This window comes from Cloeon dipterum, chromosome 4 (assembly GCF_949628265.1).
Source record: "Cloeon dipterum chromosome 4, ieCloDipt1.1, whole genome shotgun sequence".
NCBI lineage: Eukaryota > Metazoa > Arthropoda > Insecta > Ephemeroptera > Baetidae > Cloeon > Cloeon dipterum.
Window position 1 is genome coordinate 27,384,871 of NC_088789.1, and position 23,020 is coordinate 27,407,890.

Sequence of the window (23,020 nt, forward strand, 5' to 3'; positions counted from 1 at the left end):
GCGGGACGAGTAGGAAAAAAACGCATAATTGCGGTGCGGCTGGCTGCGGGGGGAAAATCGGAGGCTAATTGAATCGAATCACGCTTCATCTCCAACGTGATTATTCAACGGCCGCACTGCGAAGCATTATCAGCGCTTTTGCCGCCTCGCACCGAAATAGTACCCTTTTTTATTTTCCGCCTCTGTTATTTTTATTCAGAATACCTCGGCACGCAGATGAATTATTCAAGCTCTGCTCTGTTGTGTGCACGGGCCGCCCCAAAAGTTGGGCGCCAACTTTTGAAAGCATTGTTATATCCGCAGCAATGCAGTTTTAATGAGTCCAGGCCCTTGTAAAAGCTTTTTCAAATTCGCTTTCCACTCAATACATAATGTGCCGGGCTCTCCGGTTGCTGACTTTTTTTGCCAACGTAACAATGTGTTCTGGAAACTGCAATAAAAAAGCAGCACCGCATGATCGCTCTCTTGTGACATCATTCTGCCCTCTGTAAAGTAATTAAGAGTCGGAATTTTTTACCCGCGGCTCAGTACAACAGTTCCCACCCGGGGGGTGTGCGCGCCGACGACAGCTCTTTTGCTCTCTTTCCGCTCCGCTGCGGGAACAATAAAAATAATCTCCACCCCAATTCTCGATCTGCCTGGTCTGCATTATTCTGCAAATCCTCTTACTCCACTTCTGCTCTTTAAAGCTAATTTGCTGATTCGACCGCTTTCCTCCGATTGCCTCGAACATCTACATAGAATAAAAGCATAGTCGTGAGAAGGAAAAGTATCACGAGATTGGAAATGGGCTGATTTCATCGGATGAGAGAGGGCGAGCGCCCATTTGGTCTCTCTCACTCTTTTGTTTTTACGCTCGTTTATATTGTCGTGTCTTGTAATAAAATTCCCCTCGGAGGAACTAATTAAAGTTTGAGAGGCTGCTGCTGCTGCCTCTCCGAGACTTTTTAATACCGCGTCTCTGCTGCTCGCGGAAGAAGGCAGATTTATTTATACTTATGATATCAAAATTAAACAAAGGGCTTTTTCATTGGAGAAAGAGAGATGGAATAAAAATAATGAAATTCCTCGCAGCCGCAGATGAGCTTCTTGGAAGTGCGCCCGATCGCAGCATCGGCATCAGCGTTTTGTATTCTTATTTGCCGTATAGCATAATGTGAAAATCGCTAAGTGCTGGATTCGATCAGATAATATAAGGTTTTTGTCCCAAAAAACACAATGGACTCTTTTACAAAAATGCTTAGAATTGTGTGGCCCATTCTTATCTCATTTCCGATATTTTTGTTGCAGAGCTGCTTGCGGCCGCCTGTGGAGCGGATCACCTGCCACCTTTGCCCAAGGTGGGTGTGGCCCCCGGGAAGACGCAGATCCCGTCGCAGCCGCACCAGTCGTGCGGCTGTCCCTCATCCTCGGTGCCGGGACGGCAGCAGCCGGCCGTGGGCGTGACGGCCGTGGCCTGTCGCTCGTGCCGGCCGGCGCCCGTGCAGCAGACCTACTGGCCGCTGGCCGCCTGCGAGCCCGAGCCGGCGGCCTCGGGGCGGCGGGCGTGGTCCCGCAGCTCCGGGGCGAAGCGCAGTCGGGTTAGCACGCCGGTGTGGCCGACGAGCGGCCAGTGCGGCCAGTACGTGGAGACGACGCCCGCGTGGCCGCCCGTGTGCCTCAACAACATCAATAACAACAACAGCAAAGACTGCGGCGTGTGCAAGGTGTGCCAAGACTCGAGCCAGTGGAACAACTACTACTGCCGCGCCGAGGACCGAATGCTGTGGAACAACGAGAACATGCTGCGGCTGTTCCAGGTGTAGCGCCCCTGTGCCATTCCCGCGTGTTGTAGTGTATACGAGTCGACACGAGCCCGCGAACTCTTTACGTGATGAGTCTCTTCCATGTCAGTGGTGCGACTTGAGCACACACAAACACACTTTATTTGTTTTTTTTTTGTCTTCAGACTAATAATAATAATAATGGATCGGCGGCTTTGGTTGGCAGTGTGAAAAATTCGGTTGCTGTGCTGCGGCAAAGTTCTGTTGGTATTATTTGAAGCACGATGATGCTATTTTCATAGGACATTAAATTTTAAATTTATTCAGTTTGGACTATCAATCTGAATTTTTTTCCTTCCCCTCTTCTCACTACCAAAAGTGGTGATGGTGTATATCTTAATGTTATACACCAATCTTTAGCTTAAGTTTTACTCGTAAATTGAGTAGCTTGGGTTTGAAATTTTTAAACCATCGATTTAGTCCCTCTCCTGAGAGGTAAAGATGATTTGTCGTAAATTGGGTCGAAATTTATAGAATTAGTTATTGAATTTCATGTAAAAAATTCAAAAATATCTTATTGTTTTTTTTTCTTTTCGTCGCTGTGTTGGATATTTAATTTTTGATGTAACTGTTTCAATATTTTTTTCTGGTCATATTATCATTGTTTTTAGTTTTGGGTGTTGCTTTTCTAAAAAATTGAACTTTGTCAGCTCAACCGAAGCATTTATGCTTTACTATAATCAGCTGGCCATCCAAAGTAAAAAAGATCCTTTTCACTGGTGTCCAATTTTGCCAGTCTCGATATGTTTTCCAGCTGGAGCTCATTCAGTGATTAGTGCTTGCAGTGTTTGTCTCATTTTCTGCAAATTTTTCTATTTTAAAGATCAAAAATTTTGCTTAGACAGTTACCTGCAAGCATTTCCAAGTTACACAGAGCTCCAGCCCAGTCTAAACCCAATTTGATTGGAATTTTGCTTTAGCATTTCCAAGTGACGAGCTTGATGAAATTTTATATTTATTTAAAAATTTACTCGTTTACATTTCACGCACCGAGATATTTATTATTTTAAATTTATCTGCTCCGCGTAGTGTTTCTTTTACTCAAGCAAGTCAGTCAGTCATTTTTGTAATCAGGACGCCGTGTTTGTTCGTAAAGTGTAATTCACGATACCCGCGATCTTTCATTGTGCTTCGAGTCTCATCAACGTCATACATATTTGAACTTCACTCCTTGTAAGTTGTTCACACTTACGCATACTGATCATGTATTTTGTCACCGATTTGTAAAAGGGTGAAACATGCGTTGTTTTGCAGATGTGTATAAAAAGAAGAAGTGAAATTTAGCTTTAAGTACGATGATAGACTTAAGACATCAATGGCTGATTACAATGTAGTAAAACAATATTCACATTAACGTGAGAAAAGATTGGATTCGTCTCCCAAAAGAGAAAGAAAAAAAATCACAAAAAAGCGAGAAAGCCCGCGAGAAAAAATGATAAATGTTTGTAACAATGTGAATTTATTCAATTTATGAGTATGGTTACTGTTTTGATTTCTGTTAAAATAGCTCCCATGAAAGTGGCGATTAAAAACTGATCAATTCATTTATCCAAATGCGTAATCACGAGAATTAAGTTTTAGATTATTTTCGTGGTTATTATGAATAATATCGCATATGTAAGAATAGTTCCTTTCGTTCGATATAGCATTATGGGGCTCTATTAAACAAGCAAAAATACATTGATATGTGTACTACTGCTACATACATAGATGTGTAAATATCGATTACGCTTTTCGTTGTGTCTCCGCACTCAACATAAAATGAGAGAGAAGGTGAAGATGGGGCGATGAGGGAAAAATTCAAAAGAACACTCAGTCTTCATTACTATATCAACAATCGATGTGCACAGTGGCTATAAAGACTTGAGACCATTCCATATGAGCAAAATAGGGATTCAGTTGCAAAAGAGAACCATAGCTAGGTCTGCAGTTAGACTGACGCAGATTTGTAATTTGCCTGAGTGAGTAAAATAAGCGTGTGTTGTTACCACATATCCCCAAAATAATGTAATACTGAAAATGCTGATTGTTTGATTCACTCATTCATTCAAATCTTTCATTCAAACTTTGTTTTTCATTTCAAAGTATCTGTGATAAAGTGTTTTAGAGGGAATGTTACATCAATAACAAAAATAATTTAATGAATAAATAAACGAAACACAGCCAAAACGAAAAACACTGCTTTTCAATTCAATCAAATAAAAAACCCTTTGATGGTTGAAATCCTGATGAAAAAAACGAGTTGAATAGCAAGCAAGGTACGTCATTGCACAACTTCTAAGTGATGAATCACTCATGGAAACCTTTTTTTAGGATTCGCCCGGCAGCCTTGGGCTGGCCGTCATGCAGCAGCGTCTCACAATCAGCTCGGCTGGCAGCGAAATAATACAAAGAATTCACATTTCCAATAAATCTTCCATCGTGCGCAGCCTCCTGAAGCAATAACGAAAAGCGTTTCATCCGCATCCTACACGCTGTGCAACTTTTCTGCAATTCTGCGTGAAGGACACCTCATTGATTTTGTATGGGCTGTGTTATTGGCAACCTAGACCGACGGCAGCTGACTTGCAATCAATCTTCAGAACGTTGCGGTGGGCGTCGAATCTGCTCCTGACGTGATCCACCTAGATGAAGATTGAAGCTGACTCTGATGGAATAAGTCTACCCCAATTTATCTTGCTTCACTTTGAATATCAAAATATTATATCAGCAATTATTTTGTCCTGGTCACGGTAAAATTATACAAACGCATCGCTCAACAAACACCCAAATTTTCTTTGTAAAATTTATTTTTGCCCTTTTCTTGCAACAAGGAAATTCGCGTTTTGTTTAACATTAGTTTTAAATTAGTTGAAAAATTAAATTTAAAGTGGAATGATAGAGGGCAACAATTTATAATTATTTGAATAAAATTGTTGGATGCCATAAGTAATTGATCGATAAACAATTTGCAATAATAAAAAAGGACATTCCTACAATAAAAATTCAAATTTTGCTAATTTTCTCCAAAATTTACAGTGCTCGAACATATTTTCTTGGCATATTCCGATTCCTCTCGTCGAGATCTGTTCAACGGTGTATGCCACTCATTTGGGAAACTCTTGGTTTTGAAATTAAATCGGATTTCAAGTAAGGAGACAGCCATTACCATTTGAAAAGCACGTTAATTTTCTCTAAAAAATGACAGTGCTTCTTAGGTCAATTTTGACTTTAACTGAATCCTAAGGGATGCGTTCATGCATTGGCAACAAGCATTTTCCAGGCTTTTGCAGTATCATTCCTTTTTATGTGGTAATTTTTTTTAAAAATGCAAGAGGATTGTACGTCTTTGTCTAATTTCATGTTTATTTCAGGCTCCATCCATAAACTGAGGCATCGCGTTGGAGTTCTAGGCCGCAGAGAGGTCACCAAGTTTTGCATCTCCTTCCTAACGACTTGAATTTGCATTCGTTAAATAGTAAACATGCTCAAGTGGGGACAGAAACTTTACACCGCAGTTTGAATTCGTTTAAATCCTGCCTTTATTTTCAATACAATTTCACTTTTTGATTTTTCCACACTTCAGTCAGCCAGATTTAAAATTAGTTTCAGTTTTCTACGCGTACATCTACTAATGCCAATTTTTCACTTACATAGTAGACAAACTCCTTGACATTTTAAGTTACTTGCAAACTGGCACTTAAAGTAAAAACACTTGATCCACTAAATTGAGTCACTTTGAGCCGCAAGCACTTTTTCAAGAGTCCAGGAGAAAGGTTGCTTATATCAGTAGAGCATCCCCGAGTGTCCATTCCGTTGGAAGAACACGTTTGGATTGCTGGAAAGCGTAGGCTCCAGGGTTGTGTACATGTTTCCATCGTCTGGCTTCATGTAAAGTCCTGAAAATAATTTAATTCTCATAAATACTGGCACTGAAAAAATTATTTCCATTCTTGACCGTGAGATATATATTTTAATTTAGCGGTGTTTACCTGGTCCTGGGTGATACCTGGGTGGGTACACAAGGTAAGGGTAGTAGTGCAAGAGTCGAGGGTAGCTTGGGGGTGCGACGGGCATCATCTGCATAGGTGCTGGAGCGGGCGGTTGCTTTTTCTGTGGCAAAGGGGGTGCTGGCACCAGGGCAACTCGGTCTGCGTGCATTGTTTGTGTGATTTACATAAACCGTGCGCATAACAGTGAAAATAATTTATGTACAAATTGCTTGTGTGAACTTGATTGAAACAAACTTTCGCTTTGCAGGTGTGAATTGAGTGAATGTAATTTTCTTTTCGACTCACCTCCCATCAAATGAGGTGGATAGTAAGCGGCACCGTTCTTGGAGGTGAGAACCGTGTGTGCTGGAGCTGGCTTGAAGTGGAAAAACGAAGGCGAGTAGCCCGCCATGGCCGACGGGCTCAATGAGCTGAAGCGTTCCTCGCCGCCGTCCTCCGCGTACCTGCCGTCGCGACCCATTGCGGCCAGTTGACGGCCTCGTGGAAGGAACATTAGCGAAAACACCACCACGCCGGTTGCCAAAAGGCCGAAACCAATTGACGCATCCTGCAACGGTGGATTTCATTAGTTTAAGGAAGCATGAAGGTTGAATTAGTAGAAATCTTAAATAGAGAGAATTTCCTTTAAAGCTTTCTTTGCTTTCTTTGCATTCTTTGGTCCCTTTCTAATTCTTTTTTCACCTGGTGCCTAGGTGCCAATGCTAACCCAGCGAGGGCCCATCCTAGCCACAGTGGTGCACAGCAAGCGATGGACAGCCCTATGTACGTCGACTCTCTGTAGTTCTCGCGGATTCCCCTGGACTTTGCCGCCAGAATCCCGACAAAGCCCATCAAGAAGACGACGTAGATGAGCGACGCTAAACTGTCCTCGTATGCTGTGGCGCACAATGGCACGCCGTACGGCTCAGGTAGAGGAGAAGGAGATCCCTGAAATGTTGCATTTTTCTTTATTCAATCAAAGAAATTTCCCAAATAATTTTAATGTCTCTAAAACATTCATTTTCAAATAGGCAATTAAATTTTCAGACAAAGAGAGTGAGTAAATTTTGGTATGGAGTTGGACAAATTAATTTTACAGTGTCTCCCTTAAAAGAAATTTAACTTAAATTAATCCTTTGACTAATGGCAACTGCAAAATGGTGTAAAATAATAAATTTATTTTGGTTCAAAATAAATGCAAGGCTGCAAAACCTGTGTCTAAATCGAATTAATTTAATTATGGCTCTCTCTCTCAAGCTCTTAACCAATATTTTTAACAACAACGAAAATAAATTAATTATTCTACACCATTTACACGTCTGAGCAAATTTTTCCATTGCCTCAATTACATGCCTTTGAAAATCTCATGAGATCAGGCTCACCTTGACCGGTGTCACGTCGCTGGCCGTGATAACCTGGTGGGTGCTGATGCGCGAGCCGACGCTGTTTCCGCGTGGGGTCGCCAGGGTTGGCTTGGTAATTGGCACTTCGTCCGGCGAGAAGACCCTCGGGGGTGCGTTGAGCAGCCACTGAGAACCGACCGCCACCTGAAAGGACACGTATACACGCGTGATAAAAATTCATTGAAACACAAGCCGCGCGCAAATATTGTCTGTTGGCTTATCGCAGGCGGCGCAGGTGCGGAGGGTGAGAACGGAATGCAGACCTGAATGAGCACGGCAAAGAGCAGCAGCAGCGCCTGATAAGGGGCCGGCAGGTACACGCCGCCGTTCAGGCTGATAAGGAAGACGCTCTTCACGAGCAGGGTGGCGAACACGATCGCGTAGGCCAGCCCGACCCCGAGCCGCGTCATGGCACAGGTCACGAAACTTGGGGTCAGCGCCTGCAGGGCTGCCAGCAGCACACACATGAACACGCCGAGCAGCAGCATCTGACGATCACAATCAGAATGGTTATCCAGTTGATTCACATTTTAATGTTTCATTATTGACACAGCTTAAAGAATAAGGGCTTCTCATTAATTGACAAAAATCCTCAACAAAAATAATAACGTTTTTAATAAGTCACAAATGTAAATATCGACTTAAACAAAAATAAAATTGAATCTGAATCTGAACGGTTTTTAACCATTTTAAATTATAAATTAGTTACTTTACTATTATTTAACCTTTTTTCTATATTAACCTTATAACCATTGGTAGTTTTTACTAAACTATCTTTTGTGAATTATATAACAATAGAGTGAAATTTCCTCTCAATATTTTTTCTAGTAGAATAGATTTAATATTTAAACCCAAAAATGTTATAAAAATTCTTTAAAAATGCCTCTCATACAATTTTAGGTAACTGAAGAGCAAATAATCCATCATGTGAGAGGTTGCAATTGGCAATGATACGTTTTATTAGTTTTGGAAGAGTTTTTGATCCTATAGAAAATTAAAAATAAAGTGTTAAAAAATATTTATAGAACGTTGGAATTCTCAATGAACATTTAGCAACTACTCTCACCTAAAATGCCGAAATTAATTCCTCATAAAACTATAATTAAAACACGCACCACATTAATCACCGCGTACAAATTGACTGTTATGAATGCAAATTAAATTAAAGTTTAACAATTTTGAAAATTTCACCTTTACTTAAAATGCTATCTGAAATTCGGAAGAGACTAAAACAAAATTGAAATTTTCACAAAATCGGCTCTAGAAGTTGCATGTCTTCCTATTGTAAAATCACGACTTATTTCACAATTTAGGAAGAATTAGTTCAAAATTCGCGCGGATAGATCGCGACGAGAGGGATGAAAATCAAAGCGAAAAATCATTAATTTTTCCAGAAATTTGGCAAAGTCTGAAATTTAACTGTTCATTGGTCCTGAATTAAATTTCACAAACAATAAACTTACTTGCTTAAGCCAAAAATGCAAAATATTCTAAACTGTCGGCCTGTAAAGCTTTTTAATTTTAAAAGAACTGTAATTTACCTGTCCAAGAAAAAGATGTCTCCTGGACGGGGCGGCACTCTTGGCCCTGCAGAGGACGAAAACCTCGAATGTGGTCATCGTGAAGAGCACGATGGCCGACAGCACCAGCAGGGGAAGCACCCAAGGCTCGTTCCTCAGTATGCCGCTTCCAAAGGGCTGCGAAGTGGCTCGTTTTCCGCCCGCCGTCGAGATCCTCTTGGTGGGGCGCGGGTTCACGGTCACCAGAGTGACCTCGGTGGTGGTCGCTTCGACCGACTTGTGGTTACTTGGGCCCCGCTGAGCCAGCTGCTTGACCACCTCCTCGTCCAGGTTGATCACGCCCAGATTGGTCACCGTGCCAGGACGGTGCTTTTTCTCAGGGCTTGGGGGAAGGGCCTTTGAGCTTTGGGGCAGGGATGTGAGCCGTTCCTGTTAGCAACCGAGAATTTATTCCTATTATACCCATACTGGGACAGATTGATTTGAGTTAAAAAGGCCTAAAAGGTGTTTGAGCGGTAATAGGTATTTAAATATGTATAAATATTGCGTTGTAAATCGTGCAGTGGTGTTATTTATGTTTATGAATTCACGTCATCAAAACAATAATGCAATTTTCCCTCCAAGTGTAGGCCCAACTCATTCGACCTCTAATGAATTGCGAATCCATGTGCAAATTAAAACAACTTGATTGCCTCGATGATGAAACTACGAAACGAAATACGGCGCACGAAATAGTGCCGCATTTTAATCAAGGCTCACACGCAAAAGAATCGACTCTAATTCGAGGCAATTAAATGCTAATGCGATCCACGGCGCAAATTAACTCGGGGCGAGGAACAATGTCAAGCACAAAAAGGATCTCGCCGCCTCCGCTCGCGGTGCAATAGTGTCAAATTAAAAAAAAGAGGATCGAGAGTGAGTTGAAAAGGCACCGACCTGCTGAGTGGCATCCTGCTCATCGCCGGCCTGGAGTGCGAGGGCGTTGATCTCGGAGGTGAGAAAGGGCGAGGGCCGGTGATTGAGGGCGAGCACCGTGATGGTCGTCGAGGTGGTGGTGACGCTGGGGTCCTCGTCGTCGGCCGCTGCCGCCGAGCAACAGCAGGCGAGCACCAAAATGAGATGCAGCGACGCCTTCAGCATTTTGCCTTCAGTCACGTCTGCATTTTAACTGCAACACAAACGCACGACACCGATTACAACGCGAGAATAATCATTGTGTGTGTCGCTTTAAAAGATAGAACAATCTTTCAAAAAGAGCTGCTTTTTTATGGCTCAACAAAAGGCAACCCATAAATTAAAAATTGAACAATGACGAAATTTAACTACATATCCATCTCGCATGCTTGTAAAATCTGCTGATGAACGTTATGTTCATAGATCTATTGTGCTGTAAAATCACGCATTTTTTTAAATTACTTGGTTTTAAAGTGGAATGATATTGGGCAACAATTGAAAATTATTTAAATTGTTGGATGCCATAAACAATTGATCGATAAACAATTCGTTCAGCAATAAAAAAGGACCTTCCTTCAGTAAAAATTCAAATTTTGCCAATTTTCTCCAAAATTTACAGTGCTTGAACATATTTTTCGGCATATTCCGATTCCTCTCGTCGAGATCTGTCCAACGGTTTATGCCACTTATTGGGGAAACTCTTGGTTTTGAAATTAAATCGGATTTCAAGTAAGGAGACAGCCGTTACACCATTTGAAAAGCACGGTAACTTTCCAGCCAATTTTCTCAAAAAATTACAGTTCTTCTTAGGTCAATTTAGGCTTTAACTGAATCCTAAGAGATGAATTCATGCATTGGCAACAAGCATTTTCCAGGCTTTTGCACTATCATTCCTCTTTAAACAAATTTTAAAAATCGTAAGCAGAAACATTTGTTTAAATATTTTAATAATTATTTTACACAAAACATTCGTTGGTATGCACAGCTATATCTAAAATTATCAGAGTATCCTCAATGAAATTACAAGAGCAGTCTTTTTAAAATTTAAATTCAGTAATGCAAATACATATTTTTATTATTATTTCACTATTACGTCTCTCCATTCTGATGGCATAAGCAAAAGGAACAAAGTAGCTGTGTGGTTGACAAATGAGTGAGCACCGGGATCAAGAATAACAGCAAAAGCATCAGCGACGACCCGCTTATCTACTAATTCCGCCCTGCATTGCCAGGGAATAGAGGCGCCTAGAGTCAAAACAAAGCCGCTAAAACACGACGACATGGTAAGCAGAGCAGAACTTTTTATTCGCTTCTCACCGCACAAAGAATTGGGGAACAGAAAGAACTCGACTAGAGCTATCAATTAGCGACGGAATGTGCGAGCGCACCTGTCTCCGGCGTTGCTCTGAAATTGATTCAGGCCGAATCGGCTCGTTTGCGCACAGCACTTTAATTGTAATTAGGAGATGTTGCTCGTAAACAACTTGGGTTTTAAAGATTCCTCGTCCGTGCACACCAAAATATAATTTATTAAACCTTATTATTAAATGGAATTGTCACTTTCAGTGTTTCTATGATTTTTATTATAATTTTAAGCTAAAAAGAAGAGTTTTGGTAAACAAAAAATGACATTGAGCTACTTTAATTGATGTGTTTTAAATGCTTGTGTTTACTAATAAAGTAAAGAAACAATTCGTTGCAAAAATAAAAATAAAATAACCAGGAAATTTTATGTGAAGGACGAATAAAATAGGGAGTTTCTAAAAATTTGCAAAAATTATTAAGAACCAAAAAAATAATCCCATATCACGTTTCCAACTTTCATCAGAAGTGTAATTTTAAGCACTTAATCAAGACTCACTCTTTTTTTGGCAAACCTTGCCGCGATGAAGCGCTCTCGTCACGGCCATTTTCACACCCCTCAGAATTGCAGCTGCGAAGACAAAACAGGATGCAGCGCGCTTCTTCCCGACCCGACAAAAAGAGCCCGCGCGTCCAAATTGCGCTTGTTAGCTTTTTTATCAATTACCCGCGAAGAATGGAGCACGTTGCAGGTGCGATTTTTCTCATCGCGCGAGTGATATTGAACCAAAAACCTTCAAACACTCGGCGCGGCGGCAATTGACGAAGCGACCAGAGTGCGCTGACTGCTTCATTTTGACGACGTTGAGCAGCGCATCTCAAGGTTTCCGCGCACAGACCGCAAAGCACATGCAGCAAATGTACACACACACACACACTCTCGGCACCCGCGCGTCGAAATTACCGTAAACGTGGTAACGATTCTCCAGAGACATGATACACGTCTGAGAGAAGGCCTTGAATTAGGCTGGCATTCAAAAATCCAGCAGCAAAAACTGATGCAACCGCTTTTCTAGAAATTTGCAAAGGTGCCTCGACGAATTCCAGCACTGAGCAAACTTTATTACACCTTTCGTGAAATGTCAATTGCTCATTGCCCGAAAATTGCTGCAGAAATAATTATGGATCATAAAGTTTCTTAAAAAGAGCCACTACGAAAGGACCAACATAAAATATTCAAATGTCATAGCTAATTGATTTGAAATCTTTGAAATTAAATATAATTGACTGCTCAGAATCATTGAGGCAATGAATTACTTTCCAAGCTGCCTGCTTAGAATTAACAATCCTCCAGTGCGAGGCATTGCACCTCTGATTGCTGAACCCTGAAATGAGTGTTTGCACAAAAACGGCTGGATTCAGTATGTACCAGGCGAAAAAGAAGGAATTCACTATCGCTCTCGATGGAGCAGCGAAAAAAATGGCAACTCTAGCGCAAGAAGCAATAATTTTATTTTGTGCAAACAATTCATTTAGGCTGTTGGACGGGCTGATGAAGCACAATTTCCCAGGATGACTAATGACAATTCAACGAGCGACGCCTGCTGCTCATTCTTTCTCGTCGGCTCGCGAGTCCTTGTTTATTTGTTTATTTTTCCCATTTATTTCTTCAACCACCGCACAGCCACACTCACACACACACACACGCTGCACGAGAAGGCGTCGCGAAATAAAAATCGAAAGAGAGTGAATAGCCTGGTGCTTGTCGAGAGGCCCGCCTGCCTGTGTGGTCTAATCCAAACAACAATTGCTTTGGTAATAAGGCGTGCTGCCGCTTATTCAACCCCCATTCAACCCGCGCCAAGTTAAATCTTCATTGTTACACACATAATGCGGGTCATGAGTAGATGACTTTTATACGTGCAAGAAAATCGTTGTGAGTATCATAAAAATCGAAAGTCATAATTTTCATATTGTCAAATTATAGGGATAAGATATAAATTTTTTCTGGTTTTTTCGTGGTATAACAATTTTTTTCATTGAGAATTAAAGTAGATAGGAATATAATGAAGAATATTTTGCATTGTTGGCTTTACATAGTAGTTTCTTGAGTGTAAAGTTTGTGAAATTAAAAAATCAGGACCCAGGAACAGTTTAATTTCAGTTCTTTCCAAAATTCTCGGTTTGTCAATAATTTTTTCACTTATTTTAAACCCTCTCGTCACGATCTATCCGATGGTGTGCGAATTCTGAGGACAAATTCCATAAATGTTGGAATAAATCGTGATTTTACAATGCTTGATTAGCTTGCAAACCTTTGAGCCGATTTTTAAAAAAAAATCACACAAAAGTTTAGGGAAAATTCCTAATTTTTAGATAGTATATTCCAAGTAAAGTTAGAAAGGTTTTTTAAAATGTTCTGTAAATCTTTATACTAAACCAAATCTTTGGAAACAACCAGAAGTTGTTTAATTTAATGAAAGAATGTAATTATTAAAATATGGGCCTAACTAAAAAACATTTGGCTTGCTCTGTTTAAATTGATCATTTTGAGTTATGGCTTTAGTCGAAGTGCACCTTTTCTTTATGAAACGAGAAACAAATGTGTCTGCAACAGCATGTGCCTGTGCTTATTAGAACACTTAATCAAAAAGGCAGAACGCTGCTCTAAATCATTTCACGTTGAACATAGGAAAGATAATTCAATGTTCACGCGTGTAATACATATATATAGAGAGACAGCCAGGCGATAAAATCGCAGGCTGGCGTGGTTCTCCGAAATTTCGTGCCTCCAGATGGACCATTATTTGCCGTTTCCTGCTGGCTGCATATTTTCTTTCGGAGGAAAACGAAAGTGCGTAAATAATAAAGAATTAGCATTCCTTTTTGACATCTTAAAGCAACAAGAGCCCCAGAACAAAAAAAAAACACACTTGAGGAAGAGTTCACTTTTAAAAAAATAAGCATGCCTCATCGCATTACGAGACGCAAACGGCGCAGTAGTCGCAGTACAATTGGCATAATTAAATAGCACGTGAAAGTTAGTACGATGCGAAGGCTGGCGTGCGAGCCAAAAATAAAGTCATGCTCAGGAGGAACCAGTTGAAGGCTGGGAGCATAATTGCGATGAGCACAGTTATTTAATAATATATAAACTCCTCCTCCATTATGAATTACGCCTAATTCCGACGGCGCATCACGCGGTGCAGAGACACGACACATCACGAAAGCACACAAAACCGTTTGGCCAATTCGCGATGCACTCGCGCTCGCTTTTTATTCAGAATGCACGCCAACGAGAAAGACCAATGAATAAATGAGCTGCACGCGGCGATACGCTTGCTGCCTTCTCGAGACGTTTTTAGTCCGACGCAGCACGAGATTTTCCCAAACCTCGCCGCGCTTGCTATATGCGCCGCGCCGGCCACATTCAAATGGAGTGTAAAAAAGAAGAAGAACCAGAGGAAGTGAACTGTTTACTTCGTTAAATTATTTAGATTAATATTCTAACTGTATATTTTGCTGAACGTCTTTTCAAAAGAATACCTTATATAGCTCCGAATCCGAATATATTCAGCAGTAGCTTATTCCCAAGATCTACATCGAATTATGCATTTAAGATCGAGCGTGTGACGTAATATATACCAATCAAAAATGATTGCGGTTGTCGGTCACTAACATAAATATCCTGTTGCATGATTCAGGTATATCATTTATAATATCTTTTGATCCAAATCTGAAATTTGCCTATTTGTCGAGTAAATTACTCCTGAAATTATGCGTATTACAATTTTCTGCAAAGTTTTCTTTTTCCCCACCATTGGATAGATCTCTTGATGAATAAGTTAAATCATAATCAGGTAAAAAACATCTGCAAAATGGGTTTTAAATTCTAGCAACTAATTAATGCAAATAAATCACTCTCAAATTAAAAAAAATAATAATTTAAAATTGGCCACTCGTTTAAAAGTGATGTTTAACCGAAAATCACAATTTATTTCATAATTTAGGGAATTTTTCCTCGAAATTATTCGCACACCATTGGATAGAACGCGATGAGAGGGATTAAAATTATTAATTTTTTGAGAAAATTAGCAAAAGTTGTAATTTAATGGTTCCTTGATCCTGATTTCATTATTGCTAAATTTCACAAACAAAAAACTCAATGAACTACAAAATATTCTTAATTGTTGGCCAGTAAAGCTCTATTTTAAGCCACATCAGTGCAAATATTTTCGTAATTGCTTATTGATAAGCTTTGTATCAACAATTTTTACGATTTTTACAGTTTTGGTTGACAAATTTTCAATCTATTTTTAAATGGTTGGATTTCTTTCATCTAAGAGAGTTTGGTATTCCTTTGAAAACGTTAGATTATCCTCGCCAAGCGGAGAGTAAGTAGTATGTATAAGAGCAATTAATCAAGCGCGGATTAAATGCCGCGTCGCTGACTGAGAGATCTGCGCCATAACTCAAAACGCGCTGCTTATCGGAGTGTCGGACGGGCAAAAAGTTGCTTTTAAGGCTGATTGTGTGACGGCGCGACGTGTATTATTTAAATTTATGCACTCGGTCGGTCGGAGATAAATGAATCGGAGGCAGGCTGCGTGGGGCGGCGTATATAAATTATATCGAATTGAAATAAACGGCGGAATGGAATAAATGCAGTGTGTGTTCGGGGTGCAGCATAAATCCACTTTGACAGCCGACACGCTCAACTGCAGAGTTGGACAATGCGTTTCTTGTTAGTTCTCGGTCAGTCAGTAAGCCACACTTAAAGTGTGCGCCGCCGCCGACTGCCAATTTTCTCGCAGTTTCAGCATCATTTTCGATGCTGTAAGATTCACTTTCATCTTACCCACGCATCGCTTTTACATCAGCTGCCTCGCCTGCGAGTGAAAATGTAAAAATGGAAGCAAGCTGTTTAGCGGAAACTATTATTATAAGCATTAATAATTACGAAATTGCAGTATAATCTAGCAAATGAGTTCAATTATAGTAGAAAGCTAAGTTTGCAGCCTGTGAAATTTCCACTTGTCTTAAGGCAACTCGTACATTAGGCTAAAATCAAAGCTGTCCTTTTTTGCCAATTTTTTGTGTTATATAATTGACACCTTTTCAGTTCGCACGAGAGATGCATTTCTATTTCTACAAAGTGAAAACTGCGAAGCTTCTCTTGTGGCATAAAAGAATGTTCGCCACTTTATATATACTTTCTTCCGGAAACCGCAAACTTCAGAAACCGCATGTCGACGCAAATTCTAGAGGAATTAGGCGAAGGTTGTGCTGTGCATTTGACATCTAGGCACGCGAAGAAACTAATTATCATCTCCCACACTTAATCTCCGAGCGCAGATGAAAGAGAAAAGCACAAAATGCAGCTTTTTATCTCCAAAACAATAAAGACCGAGTTAATTTAATTACCCACGATTCACATTCCTACTTCTCAGTTAATTATTTCCGACATCTTGGACTTTCTTTAAATGAAATTTGTAGTGTCGTTTTACTCCTTGTTCTACAACATTAGATAAAGCAAATCGAAATGAGGGTCGCACAGCGCGGAGGAGTCGAATGGGAAGTGCTCAATGATCGTTATGCGAACTCGTTCCCATGCGCAACAATTATTTTAATATAATAATTGCATGCGGCGTCTCTTAAATAGCAACAAGCTGCGTTGTTTTCGCGCGGCGGGAGATGAAAGCACCTGATTAACGCATACGCATAGTGCGTTTTGTTTTCTAACGGTTGCCTCTCCGCTAGAATATGGGAATTTTTTGGTCATAAATTACACTCCGTTTTGTTTCTGACTTCGCCTTCATTTGCATCCTAATTAATACCCGAAGTTGCTCTATATAAATACAAAGAAGAACATTCTTCTCGTGGAAATTTACGGGCGGCGCTAATTAGAAAAATCAGGGATCACGTGAAGGTTAAATTTAAGCTTGTAATAACTTATGGAAAATAGTATTTCAAAGCCAACTGACAAACGTTTTTGTCATTCTCTTTTGAATCTAATCCCCGTCTAAGGTGGCGGTAATTGGTGCAACGCAGGCGGCAATAATAAATAATGCTCAGCTCGGAGAGGTACGCACAAGTTAAATAAATAATGGACTGCTGGTGGCTGGTAATAGTGTGGTAGCACAGCCAGCATCATCATCATTATTTGTCGAGAGATAATCCGGCGAGGCCGAGTGTAAAAGTGTTTGTTTATTACTGCCAGTGCACCGCGGCACAGCGGTAGTCGTAAAAAGTATTATCGTTGCCTCGCGCCTCCTCGTTCTTGTTGTAATTCCTGCATTTCTTTGGAATAATACGCGCAAGCACACACATTCTATTGCACCTTGTGATAATAAACTGGAACATGTTATATGGTAATTGAGGGAAGTCATGTCTATTTGCAGAGAATATTTTTTATAGTTCCTATGCATGTGGTTTATTGCTTTCTATTTTGCAAAGTAATTTAGTTCCATATTTGCATAAAAAACGGCAATGACGTCAATTTTCTTCCCATGTCAATTTCCGCACCGAGAGGTAATTATCTTGAAGAACAGCTTTAAAGGAAATTGTGGAAAATCCTTGTTACCTTTACAAAAAGGAAGGATACTGCAAAACCCTGAAAAATGCTTGTTGCCAATGCATAAACTCGTCACTTAGGATTCAGTTAAAGCCTAAATTGACCAAAGAAACACTGTAATTTTTAGAGAAAATTGGCTGGAAAGTTACCGTGCTTTTCAAATGGTAATGGCTGTCTCCTTACTTGAAATCCGATTTAATTTCAAAACCAAGAGTTTCCCCAATTAGTGGCATACACCGTTGGACAGATCTCGACGAGAGGAATCGAAATATGCCAAAAAATATGTTCAAGCACTGTAAATTTGGGAGAAAATTGGCAAAATTTGAATTTTTACTGTAGGAAAGTCCTTTTTTATTATTGCAAATTGTTGAACAAATTGTTTATCGATCAATTGTTTATGGTATCCAACAATTCAAATAATTTTCAATTGTTGCCCAGTATCATTCCACTTTAAAATGAGGAATGAGCTAAAATTTTCCTAAATTGTTGTTTAAATTTTTGATAAGCATTGTCTCATCATGATTTATTTCCCAATTTAGAGAATTTTTCCACAAAATTCGCACACCATTGGATAGGGTTAAAATCAAGCGAAAATCATTGAGAAATTAGGCAAAATCTGTCTTGAGAGATAAACTGTTGCCTAATTTCACAAATAATAACCTCAGGGAAGTATTTGCAATAGTCAACAATGCAAAATTTTCTTAACTGTTAACCCGTAAAGCTTTTTTAAAGATTCCCTAAAGTATGTGATTGCCACCATTTTTATATTTTAAAGCCAACAGTGTTAATTACGTCTGCAATAATCCCTTCGACTGTCTATTTATGTTGACATCAATTTTCTAGAATATATTATTCACGGTTGTTTTTAAATCAGCTGCGTCGAAATTTTCAGTTTTTCATAATATATTCTAATGACCTATAGTTGCATATTATTTTTATTGCATATTTTTTTGATTATATAAGAGATAATTTTTTGGACATAACAATTTACATGGTCAAGGTAATTTGCATACGCAGCGTGTAGCCCGCGAGAGGTGATTACTCCGGCCGCGGGAGAGACTCTCTCTCTCTCTCTGTTCTTATCGACGTTAATGGCGTGTCCGGTGCGGGAATCGGTATTAATAAGTATGCGTAAAACGGTGTCCCACGATAAAATCGCGTGAATTCGCCGCCGCCGCCGCGGTTTCGCAAAGAGTATATAAACGGGTGCTGACTGACATTATTGCCGCAGCACCCATCAAGATATATACACTACGGCGCGCGTTATTATTTCTCGGGGCCAAATACGTAATACGGCAGCAGCGCGAGAGGTGATTTGAAAAAGTAACCGAGTTCAATCACCCTGATGTTTTATTGCCTGCTCTGTTTGACGAGAGATGAGCTCTCGCTTACATCAACAAGGGAGCAAAAAGCCCGTAAAGGGAGGAACGACTCCGAGTCATATTCATCGCCTCGTTATTTTTTATCGCGACTGGAATCGAAATAATATCAGAGCACTCTGCGAAAATTGCCGAAAGAGATCTTGATCGCATTTAAAATACATAATATCCAAAATGGATATTATTTTGTGTAACAAAAACAAAATGGGTTTCAAGCGGCTAACTTAACATCATCACGGAAGCTGTTTAAAAAAATTAATTTGCACCTTCTAATTATAAAATTTATCACTGCCCAAAACCCATCAATGGACAAATTAAAAAAGCAGGATGAAGAATTTTGTTTTGACATGCTCGGGGTCGAAAGTTTAATCGAATGTTTAGAAACAATTAAGAAGCTCATCAATCGCACAAGCTCAAACGCCTTTCCATCTCTCTCCGGTTCTGAATTATTACGAAGAAGCGTGCCTCTTGACCGAGGTGAGTGACTTATTGCCTTTTCGAATGCTAAACTGCTGCTTCATTCCTTATCGCAGTCGCAAGATCGCGAATTTCGTGCACATTGTCTTTTGTTGATTCCGCCAGCGTGTGTACGAGAGAGAATATACCTCTCGTGTTTCCGCTGCAGCTGAAGACTCTCACCGTATTCAAGCAGTATAATATAGGGTTCATTCTTCTTGCTCCTACCTTGAGAGTGTTGACGAAAAGGTAAACAAATTTAATAGTAATTTTTTTGTTTATTTTTTCTGATTAGATTTTTAAGAAGGGATTTTGCTATAATTAAGACAATCCTTGGCATACTACAACATCACAAGCCATTAACTCAAGAAAGAATTATTCTATTTATTTGATATCACAAAAAATCCAAATAAAAGGAGTGGTGTAGAGTGCCATACGAGCGCCTTTTTTACTTAAATATGAGTTTTTTCAGCGGGGGCCAGATGTGCGATAAAATTGGTTCGTACTGCGCAGATCCAAGATGGCGTCTGAATGTGGGAAACAAAAAGCTCTCTTTGGATTGCCGTACGAGTGTCAAGAGTTTGTTTTTACGATCCAAAAGACACAATTAGTGCAAGTAATGCAAATTATGTCACAATATTGACCAAAACTAGGTTCTTTTCGCACATTTTCACGTGACCGTTTTTTCGCGCCATACTCCACCGGACGCCATATCTGCGCGTCGCACGAATCTGGCCCCCACTGAGTTTTTTTTAATACAAATTAAATTAGAATGCATTTTTTTCTCTATTTTTTCACATTGTTGCTTAATAATAAAGTCTAATAAATTAATCAATCTTTCTACAAACTTTCTTCACACTCAGTTTTAGACTAAAAAAATCGCAGTGAATCCATCAATTCCGATAAGTCAATTTACTTACCGCTCAGTTCTTTTGAACCATTGTTAATTTGATAATAAAACGTTCAATTCGCAAAGAAAATCAAGAGTCCCGCGCTCATGTCGACAATTTTCCCATCCACGCACTCGATAAGCCAGTGTAATGTAATCAACAGCAGTCGTTTTGGGTGGTAAATTTGGGCTGAACACGCGATCCACCATTTATTTTTATTTTTCAGACTCAATTATGCCGCACATGCGATGGGCCGCGGGCCAAAATCGGCGACTTTTCGTATACACATTGTTAGATTAATTAATTGCACGCAGACGGGGCGAATTAATAATTCGCTTTCGACAACAACAATGGCCAACTGTACACCTCCGGAGCGTTCGCGCGCGCTTGACATTTCTCCGCTAATTACAAAATGGTCCTTTGCATTTTTTACCGTGTGTATGTATATGTGTATACAGCAGAGCGGCGAGCGTTTTCCGCGTGCAATAATTATCGCGGGCCGCTGCTGTCATTAAAATTCCTATTAGAGGCCGATGCAGAACAGAAATAGCGATTTTGCATGATGAGAGCGCCGCTCTCGACCCTCCTTTCATTCTTTTTATTGCCCGTCCGTCATTATGTATCGCACACACACACACTCGAGAGAGAAAAGTACCTGGGTTCGATTCAGGTGCAATGCACTCTATGATTCTTCGGCCGATTCTTCGGCGCACAAAGGCCGTCAAAAATTGCGCTGACGCTTTTTGCTCACTCGCATGATCGGACCATAGATAAACGAAAATTATTGCCTCACTGATTGATTTGTAAGCGCGGCAAAAAAGGACAAGTGAGAGATATCAGACACAATGGTAAATGAAAGCGGTATTGCCTTTATAAAAAATTCAATCGCATCTTTCATAAGCTAATTTTTACTAACAGAGACCGAGCGTTTCACGAACAAAATCAAAGAAATATAGAAACGGGACTGTAATATTATACTGACATTTGTGATTTTGATAGTTGAAGAATACACACACGAATTTGTACAGGAAATATCCAGCAAGCATGACCCTCTCCAAGTTAGTACAATAAATTCTCATACGCTCCAAGTAGCTGTAAATTATTACCGCACATTCAAATAAAATGCAGCATCCAGCAGCTCGATCATCCATTGTCATCCGCAGACGAGGCGTTCACAATATAAATCCGTTCTGAAATCCGTAGACGGCTTAATGTGCATCTTTCTCGTCGAGAACGCGACATGCAGTACCCGTTAAAATCATTTTGCATCGAGCCAGCGTTCCCACGTCGACAACAATACGATCATTGTTGCCGTCACCGTGCAACTTGCTGCTGCAATTGCTCTTTGCTCGCATTTCCCTTGACAAATGAGTCTGCCTGCGATGAGATGCGTTTGCGTCAGCTGGTGCGTGTTCTGTTGCGTGTAATTGAGCAGCTGTATAATATGCACACACGCATTCTGTTAGACGTGTGTGTGTGTTGTGTGCGGCTATTAATTCGCGCCTCGTCGGATAAGTGGCACTTCATTTGCAGGCTATGTGCAACGTTAAAATAATACACTGCTATTACCACCAGTGTAATAATTTTTACATTCCCTTTTTATTGTGTCTATGCATGCTCGAAACATTTTCACTATATATATTAATTTGTTTTTTTTTAAGAGGATAAGAGCAGAAATCTGGAAAATGCTTGTTGGCAATGCATAAACTCGTCCCTTAGGATTCAGTTAAAGCCTAAATTGACTTAAGAAGCACTTTAATTTTTTGAGAAAATTGGCTTGAAAGTTACCGTGCTTTTCAAATGGTAATGGCTGTCTCCTTACTTAATTGAAATCCGATTTAATTTCAAAACCAAGAGTTTCCCCAATAAGTGGCATACACCGTTGAACAGATCTCGACGAGGGGAATCGGAATATGCCAAGAAAATATGTTCAAGCACTGTAAATTTTGGAAAAAATGGCAAAATTTGAATTTTTACTGTAGGAAGGTCCTTTTTTATTATTCCAAATTGTTGAACAAATTGTTTATCGATCAATTGTCTATGACATCCAACAATTCAAATAATTTTAAATATTTTCCCTGCAATAATAATCCACTTAAAACTCTGTATGATGGAAATTAATTAAAAGAAAATTAACAATTTTTTTCGGATCAATAGGTGCGTCTCCTTGCTAGTTGATGAGAGTATCAATGGTATAATCTAGCTCCTCATAATCAATTAGCCGCTAATAATCGAGAGAGGAGTCGATATCTTTATGTTCGTCAATCAACTAGATAAAAAGAGAGTCCAAGCAGAGAGGTTGGACCACTCTTTCCGAGAGTGAGATTTTAATCCTCAAAAAGTCATTAAAGGCTAACAAGCCGGTTTAAATTATGGCCAGGCTAATTGCGAGCGACAGTTTCCCACAGTGCTGTGCGCGACACACCAATAAACCGTGAGTGAGCTCTTTCGCGGCACGCAAGCAAACACGCGCGTCGAAAAGCTGACTGAGAGGACCAGACCAGTTATTATTATTCGCGTACGCTGACTTTGCACCTAATGTAACATTTCGTGGCTGGTCACATCAGGGATGCTGGGCGAGCAGCGAGAAAGCCTGCCTGCCTGCTTGCACACGCGCGGCGGGAGGAATGGACCAGCAGCGGCCGAGTCCCGTTACGGCCACGCTCTCGCTCGCTGTGCCGCGCCGCGCCGCGCTTGGTGTCGCATCCAGAGCATCCCTTTTTTGCGCTCATGCTTCTCGGAAGATCG

General features: G+C 40.2%; 2 protein-coding genes across 4 annotated transcripts in view; one reads left to right on the forward strand and one right to left on the reverse strand.

Annotated features, from left to right (window-relative positions):
• Positions 1–3,999, forward strand: part of LOC135941803 (centrosomal and chromosomal factor-like) — a 37,517-nt gene extending 33,518 nt beyond the window's left edge. For both annotated transcript variants that reach the window (XM_065487537.1, XM_065487538.1), the window contains exon 3: positions 1,291–3,999. In XM_065487537.1, coding sequence (XP_065343609.1) covers positions 1,291–1,805 — 515 coding nt within the window. In that variant the 3' untranslated portion in view covers positions 1,806–3,999. The remainder of the gene's footprint in view (positions 1–1,290) is intronic.
• A 1,327-nt stretch (positions 4,000–5,326) lies between these two features.
• The window catches only part of LOC135943102 (uncharacterized), a 42,723-nt gene continuing 25,029 nt past the window's right edge, over positions 5,327–23,020 (reverse strand). For both annotated transcript variants that reach the window (XM_065489510.1, XM_065489511.1), the window contains 8 exons: positions 9,654–9,885; positions 8,739–9,146; positions 7,461–7,685; positions 7,177–7,341; positions 6,497–6,742; positions 6,101–6,362; positions 5,795–5,953; positions 5,327–5,701 (listed from right to left, as the gene is read on the reverse strand). In XM_065489510.1, the coding sequence (XP_065345582.1) occupies positions 5,589–5,701; positions 5,795–5,953; positions 6,101–6,362; positions 6,497–6,742; positions 7,177–7,341; positions 7,461–7,685; positions 8,739–9,146; positions 9,654–9,857 (1,782 nt within the window). In that variant the 5' untranslated portion in view covers positions 9,858–9,885 and the 3' untranslated portion in view covers positions 5,327–5,588. The remainder of the gene's footprint in view (positions 5,702–5,794; positions 5,954–6,100; positions 6,363–6,496; positions 6,743–7,176; positions 7,342–7,460; positions 7,686–8,738; positions 9,147–9,653; positions 9,886–23,020) is intronic.